Genomic DNA, 25,872 nt, shown 5'->3' with positions numbered 1-25,872 from the left:
TATTTCCAGCACCAAAAAGGAAGTCCTTTTACCCAATGTTTTCTCGACACACAGAACCAGAGTCCGGAGGGACTGAAAGCCCATTGTCAAAATTTTAATCGGCCTTTGTCGAACTAGCACAGAATTATTTTCAGTCTCTTTTAAGGTCTTACTCTGCATCAAGAGCCAATGAACTAAATGCTTCCAGGACTTTCAAAAAGTAAGGTCTGGACAATATCAGCCCAGCTCAGAACTTAAGTCTAATTTCACATTAACTGGAAATCTACCACACATGGCACAAAGCAGCCATTGTGGAAATAATCTGCCAGAGAGGTTCAATATGAAGCAGGCCCATGGTGCTGCTGTATAAACCACATGGCGTAGATATCTTTCTAGGCCGTCTGTTGGGTTTGTGGACTACTGGCTTCCAATGCAGATGTTGTGGGATGAGGCAATTAATGAGGCTGCCACAAATGATCTGCTTAAAGAATTCAAAGGCTCAAATAGCATCTGTGGGAGGAAAGGAACAACTGCAGTTTCAGATTGAAGTACTGCGTCAGACTCTTCTAGAAATGGGGCATGAGATGTCTGATAGCGAGGGGGCTAATTTGGGAAGTGGCTCACTCCCTGAACAGCTTATATGGGGACTCTGTGTATTCCTGGTGCATAATCTCAAGGTTTTCAATACTGTCCCATATGTTCCTGGTTGAATTTGAGTAGTCACATCGAGCGAGTCCAAGAAATCTGTGGGCATGTTGCATTTCTTCAAAGTGGCTTTGAGCACGTCCTTGAAACTCTTCCTACACCTGCTTGACATTTCTACAGAATCAGTGTGAAGAAATGTTAAGTCACCCACAGGGTTCAAAGTACGTGTATGTTACCATCTACTACCCTGGGATACATTTTCTTGCAGGCATACACAGTAGAACAAAGACGAACAAACAACCAATGTGCAAAAGACAAACTGTGCAAATACAAAAAAAAATAAATAAATAGTAATAATGATAATATTACAGATAGAACAATCCATAGTAACTGCCCAGATATTATAATACAGGATAAGCAAGCAAGAACAACTTTTTTAATAGATTATAGCTATTCCAAACACACATAACATACATAAATCAGTAAGTGAAAAACACCAGCAGTATGCTAAATTAAAAGAAGAAATTTGAAGACTATGAAACCTGAACAGCGTATACATTGTCCCAATTATAATATCTACAACTGGTATCATCCCAAAGTCACTACACAAGAGCATTAAACAATTAAGCCTACCCAACAATATTTACTGAACACCACTGGAATAATCCAAAAGTTCTAGCAATTAAGAAATGAGTGTGCTTGGCTATGCCCCTGCCTTAGGTTTTACCAGCTTGAATAAATAGCAATAATAATAAATAGTAAGGACATGAGCTGTAGAGTCGTTGAAATTGAGTCCCTATTGTGGTGGTCATGACTGGAAAATGGTGTATTTTGTTAAATGGTGAGTTTTTGGATAGTGCTGGTGTAAAGTGATCTGACTGTTCACCAATCACTTAAGCCCAACATGCAATTAGGAAGGCAAATAGTATGTTAGTCTTTATTACAAGGGGTTCTGAATTCAGGATAAGGAAATCTTATTGTAATTGTATATGGAGAGACCATGTCTAGAGAATTGTGCACTGATTTGGTGTCATTAACCTATGAGAGAACGTATTTGTCATTGAAGAAGTGCAGCAGCAGGGATTCACTCAACTTCAAGATCAAAGTTCAAAGTAAATTTATTATAAAAGTACATTTATGTCATCATATACTGCCCTGAGATTCGTCCATGGATGACATTTGTATACAAAGAGAAATGTTGTCCACGGATGACATTTGTACACAAAGAGAAATAGTGTGGTTGGAAATGTAGTCTTTAGACTTTAAACAAGTGGAGATTTCATTGAAATTTACAGAATTCTCAAGGGGCTGAGTAGTCTAGAATTAGAGTAACAGTTTCCAAATGAGGGTATTCAGGATGGCTGTGAGATTGCCCTACTCAAACAGCAGTAAACATTTAGAATTCCTTATCTCAGAAGGTTGTGGAGATTCAGCCATTATTGGAATAAATTGGACTTTGACAAGGTCCTGCTTGGGTGGCCGGTCAAGAAGGTTCAGCCGCTCGGCATTCAAGGTGAAGTAATGTGGGAGAAGCATCAGAATGGTAGTTGATGGTTGTCTCTCTGATTGGAGTCTTGTGACTAATGGTGTGCCACAGGGATCAGTGCTGGGTCCTTTGTCATCAATATCAATGATTTGGATGACAATGTGGTTAACTGGATCAGCAAATTTGTGACTGACACCAAGATTGGGGGTGTAGTGGACAGCAAGGAAGGCTATCATGGCTTGCAGAGGGATTTATATCAGCTGGAAAAATGGGCTGAAAAATGGCAGATGGAATTTAATGCAGCCAAGTGCGAGGTTTTGCACTTTAGTAGAATCTACCAGGATAAGTCTTACACAGGAAATGGTAGAACACGGAGATCTGGTAATACAGATCCGTAATTTGTTGAAAGGGCCATCACATGCAGTTAGGGTCATAAAGAAAGCTTTTGGAAAATTGGACTGCATAAATCGGTGTAATGAGTACAGGAGATGGGATGTTATGTTGAACTTGTATAAGACATTGGTGAGGCCTAATTTGCAGCATTGTATGCAGTTTTAGTCACCTCCCTGAAGGAAAGATGAAAGAGTACAGAGAACATTTACAAGGGTGTTGCCAGTTCTGGAAGACCTGAGTTATATGAAAAGATTGACTACGTTAGGACTGTATTCCTTAGCATGTAGAAGACTAAGGAGATTTGATAGAGGTATGCAAAATTATGAAGGGTGTAGATAGGGTAAATGCAACCAGGTTTTTTTTCCACCGAGGTTAGGTGAAATTACAACAAGAGATCATGGGTTAATGGTGAAAGGTGAAACGTTTAAGGGGACATGAGAGGAAACTTCTTCCCTCAGAGGGTTGTAAGAGCTGCCAGCACAGGTGCTGCATGTAAGCTTGACTTCGATGTTTGAATAGGTACATGGATAATAGGGGTATGAAGGGCAACGGTCCTAGTGCAGGTTGATGGGAGTAGGCAGTTTAAATGGTTTTGGCATGGACTAGATGGGCCGAAGGGTCTGTTTCTGTGCTGTACTTCTCTATGACTCTAAAGGAATATGAGGATTGTACTGGTAAATGTCACAGAGGTACAAGATCAGCCAAGATCATAATGAACAGCAGAGCAGACTCAAAGGGCCACCTATTCTTTCAGTCTGATGTTTATTAAGTCTGTTATGTTCTTCAAGCCTTGGATCACCTGGACAATAGGTGATCCTATGTCAGGCTGCTATTTATTGTGTACAACTCAGCGTTCAACACCATCCTACGCTCAGTTCTAATCAATGAATTCCAAAACCTGGGCCCCTGCAACTGGCTCCTTGACCTCCTCACCAGAAAACCACAGTCAGTGCAGACTGGAAATAACATCTCCTCCACGTGGATAACCAACACCTGTGCACCTCCAAGATGTGTGCTTAGCCCACTGCTCTATTCTGTCTACACCCGTGACTGGTGTGGCTAGGCACAGGTCAAACACCATGTATAAATCTGCCAATGATGCAACTATGCATGGCAGAATTTCAGATGATGACGAGGAGGCGTATAGGAGGGAGATAGATCAGTTTCTTGAGTAGTGTCACAAAAACAATCTGGTTCTCAGCAGCAATAAGACCAAGGAATTGATTGTGGGCTTCAGGAAGGGAAAGTCGAGGGAGCACACACCAGTCCTTATTGAGGGATCAGCAGTGGAAAGGGTGAGCGGTTTCAAGTTCCTGGGTGTCAACATCTCTGAAGATCCATCCTGGGCCCAACATATTGATACAATTGCAAAGAAGGCACAACAGCTGCTATATTTCATTAAGAGTTGGAGGAGGCTTGGTATGTCAACAAAAACTCTCGCAAATTTCTACAGAAATGTAGTGGAAATAATTCTAATTGGTTGCGTCACTGTCTGATATGGTGGGGCCACTGCACAAGACTGGAAAAAGCTATGGAAGGTTGTAAACCCAGTCAACTTCATCATAGGCACAAGCCTCCCCAGCATTGAGAACAACTTCAAAAGGCAATCTCTCAAAATGACTGAAAAATATTTAGTGTCGGGCTCATTCTCTTGCTTTCTACCATGAGAGAGTTGGAACTCAACTTCCAAATACAAGTCAAAGCAACTATCATCTGCTCAATGTCTGAGGTTCTGGAGTGCAGTCACCGGATACTGAGCTTCTCATTAGCTCTGAACACTGGATAATGAGAAAAATCTAATTGCTCATTGCTGAAATAAAAATACACTCTCACACAACTGAATTTCCTGATCTTACTCAGTGTTTATCGTGATGTCCTAATTGGGTGCTGAAAATGTGATATCTTTGAACTAATTTACCCAAGTAGGAGCAGCAAGCAATCTGCTGGAGGAATTCACACTGGATCAGGCAGTACCTGTCTGGGGAAAGAGAGGTTCTCGACATTTTACTCCGAGGCCCTCCTTCAAGACTCCCCGCAGATGTTGCTCGACCCGTGGGGTTCCTACAGTAGTTTGGTTTTTGCTCCAGAAATAAACATCAACAGTCCCTTCTGTCTCCATTTTACTGTTCCATGCAAAGTCTCTTTAAAGAAGTTTGCTCCCTCTCTTTGATGGAGGTTTTGTGTCGCTATGTATGCTGTTTGACTTGCTGTGTTCCTCTAACAGGTAATTGGCTCCATTTCCAGCATCTGCAGAATCTCTTGTGTACCCCAAAGCAAGATCCCTACACGTGGACTGGCAGAGTCTCTAAGCTCCTATTAAGATGCTTTAGCTCATGAAGAGATATTGTGATGCCTTGCGTGATGAGGCATTAAACATCTATCACGTCTAGCCAGAGAAACGGACCTCTCACCCCAGGCAGTATGAACATCTGCCAATAATGAGTCCTGATGAAGGGTCTCAGAATGAAATGTTGGCTACTTATTCCCCTCCATAGGTGCTGCCCAACCTGCTGCGTTCCTCCAGCATTTTGTGTGCATTGCTCTGGATTTCCAACATCTGCAGAACTCTTGAGTTCCATAACCATGACATAGGGAAGATTCAGAATGATGTTCCTGCAATGCAGTGTTTGGAGTCTGCATTAACTATCTATAGTGAAATATACTATATAGTAATTTATTTGTAGGTCCATGTAGGATCAGTTTCTTACCATCTGAATTTACACTCCAGAGATTCAGTCAGAAAGCTCTTACCTAAAAAAATTCCTTGCTACAATTGTTAAATTGGATGTTCTTGTCTGATCCAGGCATTAGCCTGACACTTCCCTCTACTGTTGATACATTGCTGTTGAAATTAAGACTTGCTGCACTGTCTCCTCCAAATCTTCATTGTTAGCATCTCCCTTGATGCAAATATAATACTGTTGGCCATGTTATTCTGAAACAAACATAGTCTACGAGGGGTGATTGATAAGTTTGTGGCCCAAGGTCAAAGGAGTCAATTTTAGAAAACTTAGCACATTTATTTTTCAACATAGTCCCCTCCTACATTTACACACTTGGTCCAGTGGTTGTGGAGCATACGGATCTTGGACCTCCAAAAAGTGTCCACAGATGGGTGATTGATAAGTTTGTGGCCTGAGGTCGACGGGGATGAGTTATACAGCTCTCGTTACATGCACATGCAGGTCAACTCTTTAAGTGATTATGCAGAAAGTTTGAAGTTAATAACTCATCTCCTTCTACCTTAGGCCACGAACTTATCAATCACCCCAGTGAGTTATTAACTTCAAACTTTCTGCATAATCACTCAAAGAGTTGAACTATGTTGAAAAATAAATGTGCTAGGTTTCCTAAAATTGACTCCTACCTTAGGCCCCAAACTTATCAATCACCCCTCATATCCTGGCCCAATCCCTCCCCCACCCAAAATGCACACACAGCCCTGTGAAATGTAAAACACAATGAGGGTAAGATGTTTTCTGATGCTTGACATCATGGCTAGAATGTACCAATACTGCGTCAGAAAACTGTGGGTTCATACCCAGGAGAAGCAGAGTGTAGTGTTCTGTTACTACTAGTCACTGGGTGAGAGTGGGTGGTCAGGTAATCTGTAACAACCTTTCCCTGTTGCATTGCTTATGCAGGAATGTGAGTGGTGTTCGAAGTTCAAATATTGAAGTATATATATATGTCACCATATACTATCTTGTGATTCATTTTGTTGCACATTTATAGGAAAACAAAGAAATACAATTGTATTTATCAATAAAACATAGCAAATCTGCCTCCAACCTGACAGCACGAACATTTGTCTCCACTTCTGGTAAGTTTCCCCCTCCCCTCTTCCTTCAATTTCCTCACTCTGGCCCCCCTCTTACCTCTTCTCTTCTCCTCACCTCCCCTTGGTGCCTCTCCTCCTTCCCTTTCTCCCATGGTCCACTCTCCTCTCCTATCAGATTCCTTCTGCTCCAGCCCTTTACTTCTTCCCCTTATCATCTCCCAGTTTCTTACTTCATCACCCCTCCCTGACCCACCTTGCTTCAACAATCACCTTCTAGCTTGTACTCTTCCCACTCCCCCGGCCTGCCTCTTCCCCCCTCCTTTCCAGTCCTGGTGAAGGGTCTTAGCCAGAAATGTGGACTGCTTATTCCTTTCCATAGATGCTGCCTGACCTGCTGAGTTCCTCCAGCATTTTGTGTTTGTTACTATAAATAGCAAAGACTGACAAACACCAAAGAGGACAAATTGTGCTAATAATAAAAAAGTAAATAAATAATACTGTACTGAGAACATGAAGCATAGAGTTCCTGAAAATGAGTCTGTGGTGTTGATACACTGTAGGACAATATACTGGATTAACACTATGGTCAACTTAGAGAAAGACATACTGATTGTATTTATTTTTATACGATTGGAAATAAAGTCCATTTTTGAAATAAGACTTTGCATGTCCTGACATTATGCGAGGCTCTGTACAAATGTGATTCTTCTTTTCTTTATATCAATGCATTAACCTTTCTCTACAACCACCAATGTATAAATAGACCGAGCGAGTACATGTCTAGCTAATGCTTCTCAGCAATGTATTTATGCACAAAATTTTTCCTTCTCTGCTCAGTCTTCGGAAGAACGAAATTTCAGATCTGTCCCCAAAAGAAAGCTAAAAACCCTTTTTTTTAATTATGAAATTAAAAATGAGACAAGAGATTCCCTTTGGAAAATTAAAGCTGACTAACAATAATGGTGCATCAAACAATAATGGTCAGATGGTGGTTCTGCAGTTGTACATAGGTAACAGGCAAGACTACTTGCAGTTTAAATTTCAGTATTTCACTTCAGGGTTCAGGTCAGATCTCTTCGAGTACGTTGACACACTCTCCTTACAACATCAATGCAATTTGTTGTTGCTATTTGGACAGATCTTGGAAAGAACCTATAGCCAAGTCATTAATTTGCCTTTCCTCTTAATAGATCCTTTGTGGTTTCAGCTGTTGTCTTAACTAGAACTATACTTTTACACACAAACCAACAGACATTGTAACTCTTCATTTATTAATTAGCACCAATTCTTTTCATCCATTGCAAACTCAAGTATAATAATCCAGATGCCCTGGATTAATATTGCAGTGTGCAATGAGTATATTGCATTACAAAGTATGCAATAATTAAAATTGCAGTGGTAATGTAATAATGCATGTAATTGTCCTAGTTACTAAATAAACCAATCCCTTACCATTCTCGATGTTTGAACCATGGCTTGGTGGTTAGCACTTAGGCCTCAATCATGAGGATGCACGTGTTAGCCCTATTGCAAAAAGCCGAGCACAAGCCTTGGGTCAACACTTCCATGCAACACTATGGTCCTGCACAAAGAAAGGCCCATTAAACTAGGAGTTTATCTGACCTTTCTGATGGATACAAAACAAAATCCCACGGGCTGCAGGTATAAAGCAGAACGGGTGTTGTACATGGAGTCCTGGCCAAAATTTATTGCTCAAAGTAATGAAAAAAAACTTCCAGATTATCTGCACATTAATGTTACTGTCAGTGGAGTTTACTGTGGGCAAATCAACTGCCTCCCAATGTTCTGACCTCACTCACCAGTCTAATAAGCATTACCAATTTAGAACCTTTTGAAAACCAAAAACACTGAAGATACTAATCATATTAATTGGCTTGTTATTCATCAAAGAGTTTCATAAGGCATTAAAGGTTCAGCAAGTATTGAAACTGTTTTTGAACTCTGCTTTGGGATTTGTGTTCTGAGTTTCTGAGTGACTTTTCATTACACTTTAAGCAAAGATACTATCACCTCATGTAGCAGAGACATTCAACTAATTGGTCTTATTTCCCCGGACCTCCACTGCCTGTTTTATGTATAAGGATCCTATTAGACATTCACAACTGCTGTATACTGTATGTATTCTACTAACTTGCCTTTAATTGCTTTTCATGTGGGGGTGGGATCCATCTGGATTAGTTGTCATATCCTTTCAAATTCTTGGCATTAAATGTGGTATCTCATATGTTGCAAAAGTGGCTACGTTTCAAAAGTAACCTATTGGTGTTATGGGGCATCCTGGGCACTATAAATGCTCGTCTTATTTTCTTTCAATTTGTCCATAGAAGAGGGCGAGAGTGCTGGAGTACTGCTGAATTATGGCAGCACGTGGTTAGAGGGATAGTAACCTTGGGTAATGGCACAGCTCCAGTGACACTGATTCAGCCCTGACTTCTGCTGCTGTCTGTGCGGCGCTTGCAAGCTCTCTGTACAACCACGTACGTTTCCTCTGGGTGCGCCAATTTCCTCCCACGTCCCAAAGACATGGTAGGTTGATTGACTGCAGTAAATTATCCCCTAGTGTGTAGAGAGTGGTAATTGCACCTGGAGTATTGGAGAATTTTTGGACCCCTTTTCTAAGAAAGGATGGGCTGGCATTGGAGGGCGTCCAGAGGAGGATCAGAAGAATGATCCTGGGAATGAGAGGGTTAATATACGAAGAGCATTTGATGGTTCTGGGTCTGTACTTGTTGGAGCTTGGCAGGATGGAGAGTAGGGAATCTCACTGAAACCAATCAAATATTGAAAGACCTAGCTAGAGTGGACGGGGAGAGGATGTTTTCTATCGTGGATGAGTCTAGGACCAGAGGGTATAGCCTTCTAATACAAGGACGGTCCTTTAGAACAGAGATGAAGAGGAATTCCTTTAGGCAGAGGGTGGTGCATCTGTCCAATTCATTGCCACAGATGGCTGTAGGGGCCAAGTCATTCGGTATATTTAAAGCACGTGTTGATAGGTTCTTGATTAGGAAGGATGTTAAAGGTTACAGGGAACAGGCATAAGAATGGATTTGAGAGGGATAATAAATCAGCCATGATAGAACTGTGGAGTGGACTTGATGGGCCAAATAGCCTTAATTGGGCTCCTATGTCTTATAGTCTTATGGGCAAAATCTGTGAAGGAGTTAACAGCAAAGTAGGGAGTATAAATGGTATACATGCAGAAGTTGTGCAATTGGATGGTAGATGGTTGGCACAGACTGGTGGATCGAAATGCTTGCTTCCATGTTTTCTGACTCTATGGCATTCTACTTTGATGCATCTCCCAGTTGTTTGTGGTTTTATCCTTCACCCTATTTCTCCTTCTCTTCTTTCCCTCCTAGCTGCACCCAACGTTCAATTTCATGATGACCATATCCCCACATTATGGTCATCATAATTTCATGATGACCATATCCCCACAAATCCTCCACCTACATGGCTGTGCATCCCAGCATTGCAAACAAACATGCCTGAAAGCCGCTTCCCCTGATCTTGCAAACTCCCCAGAAGAATTCAAAGTTCAAAGTAAATTCATTATCAAAGTACATATATGTCACTATATACTACCCTGAGATTCATTTTCTAGCAGGCATTCAACAGAGAAATACAATAGAATCAATGAAAAACTACACACAAAGATTAACAAACAACCAACATGCAAAATGACAAACTGTGCAAACATAAATCAATCTGAGAACATGAGTTGTGGAGCCTTGAAAGAGAGTCAATAGGTTGTGGAATCAATTCAGGGTTGAGATGAATTTAGTTATCTGCACTGATTCAGGAGCCTCATGGTCGAAGTGTATTAGGTCCTGTGTGGGACCTAAGGCTCCTGTACCTCCTTTCCGATGGCAGTACGGGAAGAGGGCATGGCCTGGATGGCGGGGGTCCTTGATGATGGATGCTGCTTTCCCGTGCTAGCCCAGCTTGTAGATGTGCTCAATGCTGCGCAGTGAGGTGTTTGCCTCTGATGGACTGGGCTTAGCCGAGCTTGATGGGGTCTGAGGAGTACTGAGGGTGCTACAACCGTCTTGGTACTTTGCCAGCAGTTTGAAGGTACCCACAGTGATGAAGAGGTTGAGCAGGTTAATTTTTTTAACCCTCTTCCCACCAATACCCCTCACCTCACCTACAAAGCACCAAGGCCAGTTGTAGCACCCTAGTGCTCCCCTAAACCAAATGAGCTCAGCTGTCTTGCACACAACAAACAAATAAGAATGTAGAATATGGCTGGAAAACCTTCAGAATATATAAAACAAATCTATCATCCTGTTCTGAACACTGAGCCTTGACGGCTCTCGTTATGTTCCAGCACCTCTTCTCTGGCTGCTATCCATCACCGACAGTGTCCTGGGACTCCAGGCTTTGAATCTGGAGAGTCTCAGGTGCAGGGGGCTGTCGGTGACGAAAAGGTTATTCCCCTCTCCCCATCGGCGCTAACTCCCTGTGTAAATCATCATCCTGAGAGAGGGGAGCGGGACTGGACGGAGATGTCTGCTTCCCGCGGGATGCGGCTCCCCTCCGTCAGCAAGGTGGGGTTACAACACTGCGCTGCCCAGACCCATACAACTCGCCCTCTCTGCCCCATCTCCCCGTTCTGCAAAACTAAAGGTCAAGGGGAGACTAACTCGGAGAGCACAGACATGAAAAATCGGGCAGAAGTCAGTGGAGGTGAAGGGGGTGGGTGGGGGAGCATATGCGGCGGGTATGGGGGGGAAAGGTGATGAGGATAGGAAGAAGGATACAGACAAAAAAAACATGGCAGGGAACTTTGATACCAAATAGTTCGTGGGTTATGGTACAAACCCAATTATTTGTTTAAGAAAACAGGCGAGGCAACCAACTGGGTAAAGGGAAGGGGAACCGGTCACTCGCATTGCTGGGAACGGACCGAGCCCCACATCTCGCTTTGCCAATGCAGAAGGTGGCGGGCGGGCACGGGAGGAACCGAACAATGATAGGGCCCTCCCCACAGCACCGACTTCCACCGTGAAAACTGGAACTGGCCTCAAGACGTCAGTAGTACAGCGATCCGCAAATCTGCCGGATCTCCGCCACCGGGAGAGCATTGGAAATACCAGGTGTTGGCAGAGTGAGGCTAAACCTTGCGGTGGTCCGCAACTCTTCTTCCCGATTGCTGATTAATTGGGTGTAAACGTGTAACAATACATTTTAAAATATATTTTTCTGAAGTTATTAAGAATGAATTTCTCACAATATAGGAGCGTTGTTTAGACAGGCTTTTTTAAAAAAACAATAATAAATAACGTTAAGAGAGAGGGGAAAGGAATTTGAGGGAGGGAGAGCAGCATCGATCAAAGTGCCCGACATGATAGGCAGAGGACACGTCTGACAGCACAGTTCACTGCAGGCTTCCATCGCTGATAGCAATCCTCAGCTCTTCCTTCATACTGCAATGCAGTTCTCAAACACAACCATCCTCCCCGCTTCAGCAAAGAAGCCGAGAGCGAGATTTCCCCAACTCACTGACCCAGGTGGTTAATATCCGGGCTAAACAAAAAATCCGCACCGTGCAAACCCACTCCGCTGGAATAAAACATCGAATTCTTAAGAACTGACCTTTGACTTGGGTCTCGTATTCTGTGGTAATCTCTTTGTCTTTTTTGAATCTTCCTTGAGATGACATGCTGATCAGTTGGTGAGCAAGTCTAACTCCTCTTTCTCGCTGGGGAAACCTAGGCGTTGTGTGTGTGTGTAAGAGAGAGAGAGAGAGAGATCCGAACACTGTCTCTCAGCCACACTCCGTGTCGGTTTCACGCTTTGATATGGATTGAGAGAGGGAAAAACACCTCCTTCTTCACCCCCTTGGTTAAGCGGAGCAGGGATTTTCAAACACACAGTTTAATGCTGTTCCGTTCCTGAATTCATATTACTAACTCGGGGCTCGGGGGGGTCTTTTCACAGAACAAACCTGACTAGTCTAACCTGAACAGAAACACACGCGTCTGCTCCGCTCCGGGTCTTTGGTGGGAGCAGTTTCAGCGCCGCAGCCCTTTACTGTAGCCTTTCCTCTGGCCGCCTCCTCCGGCTTGCCCGCAACCTCTCATCCCGCTCCACTCTCCCCTGGGTCCCGGAACCTCCCGACCGTAACTTAATCCGCTGCAGAGCACCGAACTACATTTGAGTGAAGGGAAGGGGAGAGAGAGAAAATATGTCTGAAGCCAGTGTTTGGTTACTGCAGGCACAGGCTGAACAACGTCAAGCGCTCCTCCCACCCGAATCAAGGACCTAGGGAGAAGCTGTATCCTACAGGACACCCTCTGAATTACACAGGGAGTACACCTTCAGGAACAATGTGACTCCTCGCCATCCCTACGCCCAGATTCGGGTTGTTTCTTTACTCCAGCCCCGCCGCTGATAGGAACGGCCACATGCCCGGGCGTCCGCACTGGAGTAGGATGCGCGTCCGGCCCGGCTCCGAGCCATTCCGCTACCCCCGATCAGGGCCGCGAGGAACTCCCTCACACCCAGGAGAGGGGAGGGGTACTGGAGGTGGGGTAGTGTCACAATGCACAGCCATTACTCGTAAACGTTTATTGTTTTAGCATAACTGGTTCGTGATGTCCCATTCCTCAGCATGAACCTGTCATCCAACCTGACCCCACCCGTCACTACCCGCGCCCTACCACTTACCCCACCCCACTACCCCACCGTTATACCCAACCACAGATACATCCACCCTCACTCACCTCAGCACCCCACATCGCCCCTCACTTCTTCACCCCTCCCATTTCCTATCCCCTTCACCCTCTCTCCCCTTTGCTTTCCTCTCCCTCCCCTCCCCTTCCCCCTCTCCCCCTCCCACCACCCCAGCACCCCCCCCCCACAGCTCCCATCACCGCACCCGCCCTTCCACCTCCGCACACCCCTCCCTCCACTACCCCAACCACCCTCTGCCCCCAAACTGATTCTGGTCGAGGAATGGAAAAGTCTACCCCCCTTTGCTGCCCAACTCCCCTTCTCTCCCTTCCAACCCTCCCCACCTCCAACTACCTCTCTTCCTCTTTCCACTTCCCTTCCCCATCTCTCCCTCTTCCCTGACCTCTGCCCCCACCAACCCCCTCTACACAGTCCTCACCCACCTATTCTACTTCCAGATCCCTTTCACCTATCCTACCCCATACCCATTAACCTTAACCCTAACTCTAACCCACTCCAGTCCCAGTCTTTACCACCCTTCACCCTACTCCCACACTTAGCTGACATGACAGCATTCTTCCGGATGGCAAACCCATGGAAAGAATTTGGGCCAGACAGAGTACCTGACCGAGTACAGAGGACCTATCTGATCAACTGGCTGGAGCGTTTGCTGACATCTTTAACTTCTCAGTTTGGCAGCTGTGGTATCAGCTCGCTTCAAGCAGACTTCAGTTATACCTGTCGTAGAACATCGTAATCTGTCTCCATGACCTGTAACACTTGCTTAACCTCCACTGCGGTGAAGTGCTTTAAGAGGTCGGTCATGAAGTATATTAACTGAGGAGAGACCTCGATCTGCTCCTATTTGCCTTCTGTCACAAAAGACGTAGGAGCAGAATTAGACCCATCCAGTTTGCTCCACCATTCTATCATGGTTGATTTATCATCCTTCTCAACCCCATTCTCCTTCTTTCTCCCTGATAAGAATAGGTCAACTGGCATTTCTGTCCAGGAACTGCATAGGTGCCATCACAAAGAAGGCATGACTGTCCTCTACTTTCTTAGAAATCTGTGTAGATTCGGCATGTAATCTAGAACTTTGACAAACTTCTATACAAGCCCTGCGGAGAGCCTCCTGACTGGTTGCATCATAGCCTGCTCTGGAATCACCAATGCCCAGAAATGGAAAAGTCTACAGCCCAGTCCATCATGGGCTAAACCCTGCCCGCCACTGACCACATTCACTCTCACAGACCTCCACAACCTACGGACTTACTTTCAAGGACTTTACAACTCATGTTCTTAGTTAATTTTTAAAGTAATTGGATGATTCCATAACTTGCATGTTGCTTGTTTGTTAGATTTTATGTATAGCTTTTCATAAGATTCTAGTGTATTTCCTTATTTTCCTCTAAATGCCTGGAAGGAAATGAATCTCATGGTAGTAAATGGCAAAATATACAGTATGTACTTTGATCTTATTATTTTTCAAAGGTTCATTTATTATCAAAGCCTGTATCCATGTCCAACTCTGATATTTCTCCAGATAGCCACGAAGCAAAGGAAAACCGAGGAAGTCATTCAGAGAGAAACATCAAGCCCAGCTCCCCAGTACAAAAACGAGCAGCATCCCAGTCATCAACCCTACAGAAACTTCCCTGCCCCACACAAAACTGAACAGGAATATTGACCGCCCCCCCAAAAAAAAACTACCCCTTCCCCAACAAAAAACTAACAGAACATCAACCCCCAAACATCCTCCCCCCCCGTACAAAAATAAATGGAAAAGGAATGGAAGATAAAAAGCTCAGAATGTAAAAACCTTAAGTCTTGAAAAACTACACAATCCATAAACGCGATTGTCCAATCCATAATTGCAGAACTACAATACCATTCTATGATATCACTGACATTCATCAAAAGAGAGGGACACCACACAAGGCAGAGAAACCTACCTGTCTGCCACAATGAGCCATAAAGTATTTTTACTTTGTCTTTCCCCTATTCCATTCCTCCAACTGTATCCGTGTCCAACTCTGAAATTTCTTCAGATAGCCACAAAGCAAAGGAAAACCATGAAAGTCACTCAGAAACATCAACTGAATACGCAACTATACTCCCTGCTCCACACTTACACTCTACTTTCTGTCCACTGTCCATGAACTCTACCTTTATTTCATCTGCTCGGCTTTATTATTCCTTCGGCTCAACCCCAATCTGGAACCTGCCAGTTCTCCTCGCTATACCCTCAATCATACTGAACACCCCCCCCCCTCACTCCCCTCCTGTGTCTGCTTGCTTCCGAATTGGTCTTCTCGCCTCTACCCCTGAGAACGGTGAATGTTCACAACATCTCATAGCATCTCTCTGGTTTTGTTCAATGCCCATCCTTCCCTGTGTGGGTATAGCCCCTCCTTTGGTCTGATTGGTTCACACGCATCATTGTATCACCCAATGACCCTTGCCACTATTCATGAAGCATACACAGTCTTCTGAACAGTGCAAGAGATTGCCTTTTATGTGGGTGTTCCCTGAAGTTTTGAGAAGTATTACTAATCTTTGTGATAAGTACTTATTAAGTTACTTTTTGTTTAGTTAATTAAGGCCTTTAAGTTAATTTGCTCTGATCAGGCCAGTAACATCAAGAAGGATCCCACACGCCCTGTGATGCACACTGTTTGTCCTACTTCCATCAGGGAAGAGGCTACTTAACATCCACCCCAGGACCTATGGACAAGAGAACAGTTGGTGTTTCAAGATGAGACCCTTCAGCAGGAGTGGAGAGGAAAAGATGAGGAGTGAGTTAGAAGGTGGGGGGAGGGGAGGAAGAAGCACAAGGTGATAGGTGAAACTGGGAGGGGGAGGGCTGAAGTAAAGAGCTGGGAAGTTCATTAGTGAAAGAGATATAGGGCTGGAGAAGAGGGTTTCTAATAGGAGAGGACAGAAGGCCATGGAAGAAAGAAAAAGGGGCATGAGCACCAGAGAGAGGTGATGGGCAAACAAGGAGATGAGGCAAAAGAAGGAAAAGGGGATGGGAAACAGAGAGGGGGCCCCATTACCGGAAGTTCAAGAAATCAATATTCATGCTATCAGGTTTGAGGCTGCACAGATGGAATATAAGTTGTGGCTCCTCCAGTGTGAGTGTGGCCTCATCACGACAGTGGAGGAGGCCATGGATAGACGTATTGGAATGGGAATAGAAAATTGGATTAAAATGGGTGGCCACTGAGAGATCCCACTTTTTCTAGCAGGCAGAGTCTAGGTGCTCAGTGAAGCGGTTTTCCAATTTACATCGGGTCTCACCGATATACAAGAGGCCAGACTGGGAGCACCGGATACAGTAGATGACCCCAACAGACTCACAGGTAAAGTGTTGCCTCACCTGGAAGGATTATTTGGGGCTCTGAATGGTGGTGAGGGGGAAAGATGTGCTTGGTGGTGGGATCCCATTGGAGATGGCGGAAGTTACGAAGAATTATGTGCTGGACACGGAGGCTGGTGGGGTGGTAGGAGAGGACAAGAGGACCCTATCCCTGGTGGGGTGGCGGGAAGACGGGGTGAGGGTAGACGTGCGCAAAATGGAAGAGATGTGGTTGAGAGCAGCATTGATGATGGAGGAAGCGAAGCCCATTTCTCTGAAGAAGGAGGACGTGTCCTTTGTTTTGGAATGAAAAGCCTCATCTTGAGAGCAGATGCAGTGGAAATGGAAGAATTGAAAGAAGGAGATGGCATTTTTAAATCAACCCCTGATTTAAATATACCAAATGAATTGGCCTGCACAGCATACAGTGGCAATGAAGTCCACAGACTCACCACCCTCTGGCTGAAGAAATCCTTTTTTATTTCTATTCTAAAGGGACATCCTTCTATCTTGAGGTTGTGCCTTCTGGTCTTAAACTCCCTCACTATAGGAAACACTCTCCACATCTATATCTAGGCCTTTAAATATTCGATAGGGGTTTCAATGAGAAACCCCCTCTTTTTTCTAAACTCTTGCTAGTACTGGCCCAGATCCAGAATACACTTCTCATATCTTAACCCTTTCATTCCTGAGATAGTTTTTTTGAGCGTCCTCTGGACCCTCTCCAATTCCTTTTTCAGCAAATGGGCTCAAACCTGCTCACTATAACCCAAGAGCTGCCTGACCAATGTGTTACAAAGCCTCAGCATGACATGCTTGCTGTTATATTCTAGTCCTCTCAAAATGAAAGCGATCATTGCATTAGACTTCCTTCACCACTTCCTTCTTAATAACACCACAAGAACAGGCAGATATCCTGCTGGAGCGCAGTGGAGAACTTCGTTCATGCATTCTTGGAAGGGAAGTGGTACTGAATCCAACAGTAAGTTCAGGTCAACAAAACTTCAAATGGTTTTGCTATCACATCTATCTCTGAGAAACCAGTCAAGAGCCTGGGGAAGATCCTTGACTGCAGCCTGAGAGATGTGACTGACATCCTGAAGACCACCAAGGAGTTAGAAGTCTGGCTCAGCAGCCTGGAAAAGTCAGGCCTACCTGGCAAGTTCAAGGCTTGGATCTACCAGCATGGCATCCTCCCCCCAAATACTCTGGCCCATGCAGGTATGCGAGGTACCGATGTTTTTTGAAAGAGAGCTCAATGACTACCTTCAAAGATGGCTGGGCCTCCCATGTAGCCTGAGCAGCATTACTCTGTACATAAAAAGGAATGCACAGCATCTTCTTTTCAACAGTCTGAATGAGGTTTCCCATACAAGAGACTTGCTGCTGCACAGAGATTCCAGCAACCCCAAAGTCTCATCGACAGGCATTGAGGTCCGGACGGGCAGGAAGTGAAAGGCCAAGGACGTAGGGGATGTGGCTGAGTCACGTCTGAGACACAGGGATCTGGTAGGGACAGTGGAGTCTGGTCAGGTGGGGCTGGACAGCTTCCCTTTAACCCACTTCGACAGGCCCCAGGGCAGGGACAGACACAAACTGGTCCAGGAAGAAGTGCAAGCACTGTTGAGAAAGTGTGTACCACCAGGAACATAGGAATGGGGCAGCAGGGAGCTTGGACATGGTGGGAGGGTGCACTGAAGCAGAAGATCTCCTGGTCCAACATCTGGCAAGCAGAACCCTAGCACATCAAGTTCTGCCTAGTCCAGCAAACATTCTTGCTTGGGGCAAAAATGAGGCACCATTATGTCCTCTCTGCCGTGGCAGAGGGACCCTGGAAAATGTCCTCAGCAGCTGCCCAAAAGCTCTGGGAGAAGGCTGCTACCTCCGGCACTATGACCTGGTGGCAGTGGCAGAAAATATTTCCTCGGCCATTAACAACCTCCACCACTCCAGAAAGCCCATAGCCTTTGTCAAAGCTGGAGACCAACCATTGCCCCAGCCCAGGTCACCAGCAGGCTTGCTCACCACAGCGACTGACTGGAAACTGAACTTCGATCTCGGCAAGCAATTAAAGTTCCCTGATCTTATTGCATCTTCATCCTTGAGGCCTGGCATTGTCATTCTGTCAGAAACCTCGAAGCAGGTGGTAGAACTGACAGTTCCAAGGGAAGACCAGTTTGAGTGGCGTTTGAGCATAAGAAAGCCAAATACCAGGAGCAGGTAGAGCAGTACCAGAGACGGGTTGGAGGCAGGTTGTGGGTCTATAGAGGTTGGGTGTGAAGGTTTTGGTCGCTGTTCGCTCTGCGGAGCCTACTGTAAGCATTATGGGGGCTGCAAAGGGAAGAGCCATCAGGATTGTCACAGAGGCTGCTGAGCAAGCCTCCAGGTGCCTATGGATCAAAAGGTGTGATCCATAGACCAGTCTGCCGGGACACAAGCCAGGGCCTGGTCAACAGTGGCTCGGTCGCCTGGATAAGAGTGTCTGATGTTGAAACACCCGATGACCCCAGGTTACATTGCTGATGATGTGTCCAGCACATGTATCTCAACATTGATGGCTGAAAGGGAAACAGAAAATAGCAGAAATACTCAGCAAGTTGGGCAGCATCAGTGAATCCTGTAGACATTCTTAGGGGCAGCGGGGTAGCATAGCATTTAGCACAATGCTTCACAGTGTCAGCTATAAGATCGGAGTTCAAAACTGCCGCTGTCTGTCAGGAGTTTGTACGTTCTCCCCACGACCACGTGGGTTTCCTCCTGGTGCTCCAGTCCCCCCGTCCCCCCACATTCCAAAGACGTACAGGTTAGGGTCAATGAGTTGTGGGCAGGCTATGTTGGCACCGGAAGCATGGTGTCTCTTGTGGGCTGACCCCGGCACAATCCTCGTTGATTTGATTTAATGAAAACTACACAATTCAGCGTATGTTTCGATGTACATGTGACAAATAAAGCTAATCCTTTAAATCCTTCTTCAGCTCCCGAGCAAGCTGTTCTTCTGATGTCAGAGATGTGTGGATGTGTACTCTATGATCTCACTACTCCTCTGTGTTTATTAGAATCTTTAGTATGTGTTCACTTGCCATGTTTGACCTTCTCAAATGCATCATCCTATCTGTCTTCCACTGGATTTTATCTGCTGCTTTTATGCCTCCACAGACTCTGTCTACACTTCTAGCTGCTGCAAAAAAGCAGCCAGCATTATCAGAGATCCCTCCCAACCTGGACATACCCTCTTCTCCCACTTTCCATTAGGTGGAAAAATGCAAATGCTTGTAAAACACGTATCACCAGACTCAAGGACAGCTTCTATCTTGTTGGTATGAGACTCTTGGAAGAAACTCTAATACGAATGAACTCTTCTCGGGCTTCCAGCTGGGCACAGACATTGATTACAACCGATGTTTCAATGACGAACTCTGCTATCTTCATCAGGGGTGATGCCCGGGCATGTCCAGTCCGGTGGTATTTATATCCAGAAGTCGGCCCCTCCTGATTGGATGTCTCTTTAGAACAGAGATGAGGAGGAACTTTTTTGGCTAGAGGATGGTGAATCTGCAGAATTCATTGCCACAGACAGCTACGGAGGCCAAATCTTTGGGTGTATTTAAAGCAGAAGCTGATTGGTTTTTTATTAATAAGGGCATTAATGGTTACACGGAATATTCTTTTCCCCATTTTTAAACGTTACTGCATTAGCCATCTCCCAGTCTTCCATTTCCATGCCTATGGCCAAAGAAGTTTGGAAAATGATTGAGCTTGCGCTATTTTTGCCTTTTAGTTATAGATTTTATCCAGACCCAGTAATTTATTCATTTTAAACATGACAGACCCTTTAATGTGTCCCTCTAATATTTATCATTTCCCAAATTTAAGAAGTTCTTCTTCCTCGTACTCTGTATTTATACAGTGTATCATGCTTGTGTCAGAGTCCTCACTACCTGAAGTCCACAGCCAAGGCTCGGGAATGGAAACAGGGCTGGATACAACCCAGTCTGTCACAGGCAAAGCCCAGCCATCACATTTACAAGAAGCACTGCCACACGAAAGCAGAGTCCATCATCGAGGACCCCCACCATCCAGACCATGTTCTTTTCTCACTACCTGAGCCTTATGTCCCATACGAGCAGGTTGCAGAAAAGTTATTACCCTACAGCCTCAGGTACTTGAACCCACGTGGATAACTTCACTCACCTCAGCACCAGACTGACTCCACAACCTATGGACTCTACAACTGCTCCATTCGTTATTATTTTATCTGCACAATTAGTCTTTTTCACATCGGTTATTGATCAGTCTTTGTTTATGTATTGTTTTCACAAATTCTATTGTACTTCTTTATTTTCCTGTGAATGCCTGCAAGAAAACAAATCTCAGGATTGTACATGGTGAAATATACTGCAGGTACTTCGTTAATAAATTTACTTTGACTTATTGAATTGCTTCCCCGTGCTGACACAGATTAGCTTCTAACTGGCTGCTTCCAATCCACTTTTGCCAGATAAATTTGCCTTATCCCAGTTCAGAACTTTATTCCCAGTCTTGCTTTGTCACTTTCTATAGTGACGTTAAATCTAACCAAATCATGATTACTCATGGGGGCGGGGATAAAGATACAGCGAATGGTCGCAATCTTTTTCCCAGAGTAGGGGAATCTAAATGTAGAGGGCCTAGGTTTAAAATGAAAGGGTAAAGAGTACATCAAATCATACAGTGAAATGCGTCATTTGCGGTGTCGAACAACACACCTAAAAATGCACAGGGGGCAGCCCTCAAGTGTTGCCACACACAGAGTATGTTCACCATGCTTGGAAGAACAACACAGAACACAACAAAACGGAACATACCAAGTGACAGAGCAATAACAGTGCAACAAGCCATGTTTCTCCACATTCACATGCACCCCTGGACAGGTCATGTTCTTTGGCCTCCACCATCCAGGAGACTCATGAATCAGCAGAAACTGGGCCCTGACCTCCCCTACAGAATTGCAGAGATTCATCGACTTGGGGCTCTGGCCAACGGGCCTCACCTTCTGGACCTCTGATCAATCTTTGGGCGTTGATCCAGATCTCTGATTGACCTTAGGTCTTCAATCTGTACTTTTGATCAGATTTCTAATCAACCTTTGGGCTTTGATCTTCGGTATTGACCCAGAAATTGCTGATGAGGGTATCCTGAACATCCTTGTTGATCTGCGGGCTCAACATTCGGCCATGTCCTCCCTGCTGGCCTTCGAATGTGGAACACAGGCTCAGACTCCAGCCTGTCCTCTAATTCCCCCATATCCCTATTCCTAAACCCTAACCTGACCCTAACTCCCCTCTCTGTCCCCCAAACCATCCTTATGAACCACAAACTTAAAAAAAAACAATAAAAATGGTCTGAGCCGTGACCTCAATGAGGTCAGCAGCTCAGCGCCGCTGGATGTCCTGGAGATGGAACGAACTGCCAGAAGAAGTGACAGAGGCAGCTAAAGTCAGATGGTTTAAAAGATTTTTAGACCGATAAGAAAGAAAGATTAGCTTTATCACATGTACACCAAAACATCAAAACATACAGTGAAATGTGTTTACATCAAAGCCAATCAACAAGGACTTTGCTGGGCAGCCTGCAAATGTCCCCATGCTTCCAGTGCCAACGTCGTATGCCCACAGTTCACTACCCTTAACTGTGCATTTCTGGATTACGGGAGGAAACCAGTACACCTGCATGAGAACCATGCAGTCTTGGGGAGAACGTACAAACTCCTTACAGACAGCAGCAGGAATCGAACCCCGACTGCTGATTGCTGTAAAGCGATGTGCTAACTATTGCACCATCGTGCAGCCCATACCTGAGGGATATGGATAAGAGCAGGCAATTGGACTAGCTTAGGTGGACATCTTAGTCAGTATGGACGAGTTGGGCTGAAGGTTGCATTTCTTTGCTGTGTAACTGTAAAACTCTGTTGCCTCATCCTGCACATGTCCAGATTCATCCCATTAAAATATCCGATACACACCCTACCCCAACCCTTGCTTGTTAAGTATTGGGTAAACAACCTCTTGAATGCATTTCAGAATGTTATTCTGTCATCGTCCCAGTGAACATGAGCAAAGTTGAAATCCCCGAATGGAGTTTGCTTATTCTCCCTGTGGTCACCTCGGCTTTGGAAGTATGGGTTTGTATGACAAAACGGCAGAGCCCATATACTAAAAGATTTCAATATTTTGGACTGGCCAATCAGATTTTAGATGAAATTTGTGTTCCAACTTTTCTGACTATGATGGGTGCAATAACGTTATTATGCAATTTATAATCTCCACTGTAACATGTACTACTCCCCTCACTGGAACAACCTCACCAGTGTAAGTCTCTGAAGTCAACCTTGCCCCTTTGGGGCAGTTATAAATTGCATAATAACGTTTTTGCACCCATCATAGTCAGAAAAGTTGGAACACAAATTTCATCTAAAACTTGATTTGCCAGTCCAAAATATTTTTAAATTACAAAAAATTTATTATGCAGTCTAGTGCAACCTGCAATAAGCCCAATGAGGACATAATTACAATTGTAAAGGACCACTATTGACCTAAACCTTTGATTATTACTGAGAGATTTAAATTTTATAAAAGGAATCAAGAGGAAGGAGAATCTATTTCACAGTTTGTGGTGGTGCTGAAGCAGTTGTCCGATGACTGTGAATTTAGGCTGAATGTTGCTGCATGACATGTTAGGAGATATGTGGTCTGAGTAGTGAGGCAATTCAGAAATGTTTAGTTACAGAAGACAGACTAACATTACAGAAGGCAATTGAGGTTAGTACATCCATGGAGATGGCAGTTAAAGAAGCACAGCTATTAAGCATATCTTCCCAAGTTTGTAAAGTTTCTACTGACTTTAAGAAATAAGACAATTATTGGCAATCAGTGTTACTGTTGTAGCAGAACTAGGCATTGAGCAAAAGAATGCTGGGATAAGGATTTAGATTGCTGAAGCAGTGGCATAAAGGGACATATTGAATGCATCTGTAAAAGTTAAAAGACACTGTCACCCAAAGACACTGTAACAAAATAAAAGACTTTAGGAAAAACGAAAAGAAACACGTGAACAAGATGGAGTATACTGAGGATGGACCCTCACTCTGTACTTGAAGAAGCTTTGATATTTTATTTGCTTCAGGACACAAAGATGGCTATTGGGTGACTCTGTGGGTGGATATGGCCACAGGGAAGATACAGGTGGACACAGGTGCTGCTGAATTGCTGATATCAGAGACGGGGAATTGCAGCATCTCACCCCAAAGGGGCAAGGTTGACTTCAGAGATTTACACTGGTGAGGTTGTTCCAGTGAGGGGAGTAGTGCATGTTACTACAGAGAAAGAAACTTCTACTGTACGTTGTTAAAGGTGGTTATCCAGCGCTTCTCCATGCTCATGGCTGGAGCAGCTCAAGCTCATCTGGCACTGAAGAAACACGTAGAATGATTCAATGGAGAATGGGCATCACTATTAAGCCTGGGTTCTTAGCGGAGTGGTGGAGATGACTGCTGTGTGCCTCATGTATAACAAGTTATGGATTAAAGTAAAAGATCAATTAAATGATTTAATAAAAATATGTGGCATGAAGAAGCCATATGGAAAAGCTGCTAGAAATCAAACAGTACCCATATGCAAAGCAGAGACCAGCAAGTCTTATAGGAAAACATGACAGTGAAGGCATCTGAAAAGTGGCGTGCATCCTTGCATCCCATCACCAGATGGCACTAAGAAGGACTATGCTTCAAATTGGGAGAGCAGCTCTCAAGCTAAGAACTGCAGATCCACGAGAGAGAATACAGGAAGAAGATCTTGATGTCCTCAGTCTTCAGTGCCAAAACTTTAGTGGTGACTGTCATGTGACCAATACCTCCAATATTCGATGGGCTGGAAGCCCACTGGAAAATGGTGAATGAAAATATTCATGTTGGGTTTCCAATGGAAAATTAGAAGTGGGCGCATAATAACATCAAGAACCTTTGATAGGCATGGCAGAGACAAAAGCTTGCATGGCAGAGATGATAGAGAAGGAAGGGAATGAGACTACAAGGAGAAGTGCTTTTGGAGAGAGTTTGTGGGTGGATGTAATGTGATTACTATAGTGACGAGGAAACTCTCTGGATTTCTGCTGGCCTCACTAGTCAATCAGAAACAATAGAGCTGACAGGCTTTGATGATAAAGTGCTATTGGAGAATTCAAGATGGGCAAAGAAATGAAAGATGCGACCAGGAACCTTTAAAGAAGGTGTTGAATGCCATGGTGCTGCCCAAGCAGAGATACCTACTGCTTCTGCATTAGAAGCTGACCAAGATGGGAGGGGTATGGAGGCCTATGGTCCAGGTGCAGATCGATAGGTCTAGGCCGTTTAAATGGTTTGGCATGAACTAGATGGGCTGTAGGACCCATTTCTGTGCTGCTGTTTTCTATGACTCTAAGAAACTCCCCAGTAAGCAGTTTTGCCCGAATCCTCTTTGGGGAACTTTGACTTCAATGAGTTCTTCAACATGGAGAAAAGTGTACCTGGACTAGCATTGATGATTGAGGAGATGCTTGGTGAAGGATCAGTGTCATCCAGCCGGTTCAGTCAATGGTTTTCAGGTGAGTTAAGTAGATCAGGTAGTTACTCCAGTAGCCTGCAGCCTAATCCACATGAAGAGCCTAAAAGACTTGCTGGTCGGGAGCTGAGGCTCCCAGCTCCTGTTCCACACCTCAGAAACTACTTTGCTCCCATTCCATCATGAGAAGATAATAAGGAGATGAATAAAAAAGGGTGAATTTTTAGAAATACAGTGAAAAGCAAATGTGGATGTGAAATCCTCACTGCTGACAAGGACAGCCTAAAGGAGAGTTCACAGACTGGAGTGTTTTCGTCTGTGGAAGAGGTGGAAGCAGAACCGAAAGGTCGCAAAATGGAATTTGAGAGGAAGCTTGTCATCCTGTTCATGGTGGAACATCTGGAACAGACTCTAACCACGTCATCTGGTCCTAAACACATACTAAAAATAAAGACACAGATATGATTGTTTTCAATAAGCTACTTAACAGTATGAAGGCAAATGGAACCTTGTCTTTGCAATAAAATCCCCCTGAAATTCTACTGCACCTGCTTGGCAGTCAGAAGCGTCACACACCAGTCCCTAATCAGCAAGGCCATACGTTCTCCATCAGCTTTGCATTCTGAGGTGCCCCATACTGACAATGCAGTACCTAGGCCAGGATCTATACATACACCATCGAGAGATAAAATGACTGTGGGGTAATCCCCAGGTCACCAGTACACTCACAGAAACAGGCAGACAGATAGATTGAATCTCTAGTTTAGTGACTAACCCTCAGCACCTGGGCAGAATAATCTCCAGGGTTGTTTCTGGGAATAGAGGCAATCTACTCTCTTCTGCTAGTTTAGGAAAAAATATTTTTTGTTATTGGTTGAATTTGATGATTATTCCACTGAATGTTAATAGTTCAGGTGCTGGGCTGTGTATAGGAAGGGGTAGAAACTGCTAA

General features: G+C 44.5%; 1 protein-coding gene and 1 pseudogene across 1 annotated transcript in view; one reads left to right on the top strand and one right to left on the bottom strand.

Annotated features, from left to right (window-relative positions):
• The window catches only part of srgap3 (SLIT-ROBO Rho GTPase activating protein 3), a 275,811-nt gene extending 262,899 nt beyond the window's left edge, over positions 1-12,912 (bottom strand). The window contains exon 1 of the mRNA XM_073072508.1: positions 11,907-12,912. Coding sequence (XP_072928609.1) covers positions 11,907-11,973 — 67 coding nt within the window. The 5' untranslated portion in view covers positions 11,974-12,912. The remainder of the gene's footprint in view (positions 1-11,906) is intronic.
• A 639-nt stretch (positions 12,913-13,551) lies between these two features.
• LOC140742088 (eukaryotic translation initiation factor 4E transporter-like) lies at positions 13,552-25,444 on the top strand (annotated as a pseudogene).
• Positions 25,445-25,872: the final 428 nt, after the last annotated feature.

The sequence above is a fragment of the Hemitrygon akajei genome, chromosome 19 (assembly GCF_048418815.1).
Source record: "Hemitrygon akajei chromosome 19, sHemAka1.3, whole genome shotgun sequence".
NCBI lineage: Eukaryota > Metazoa > Chordata > Chondrichthyes > Myliobatiformes > Dasyatidae > Hemitrygon > Hemitrygon akajei.
The sequence above is the reverse complement of the archived record's forward strand: the minus strand, read 5'-3'. Positions and strand labels throughout refer to the sequence as shown.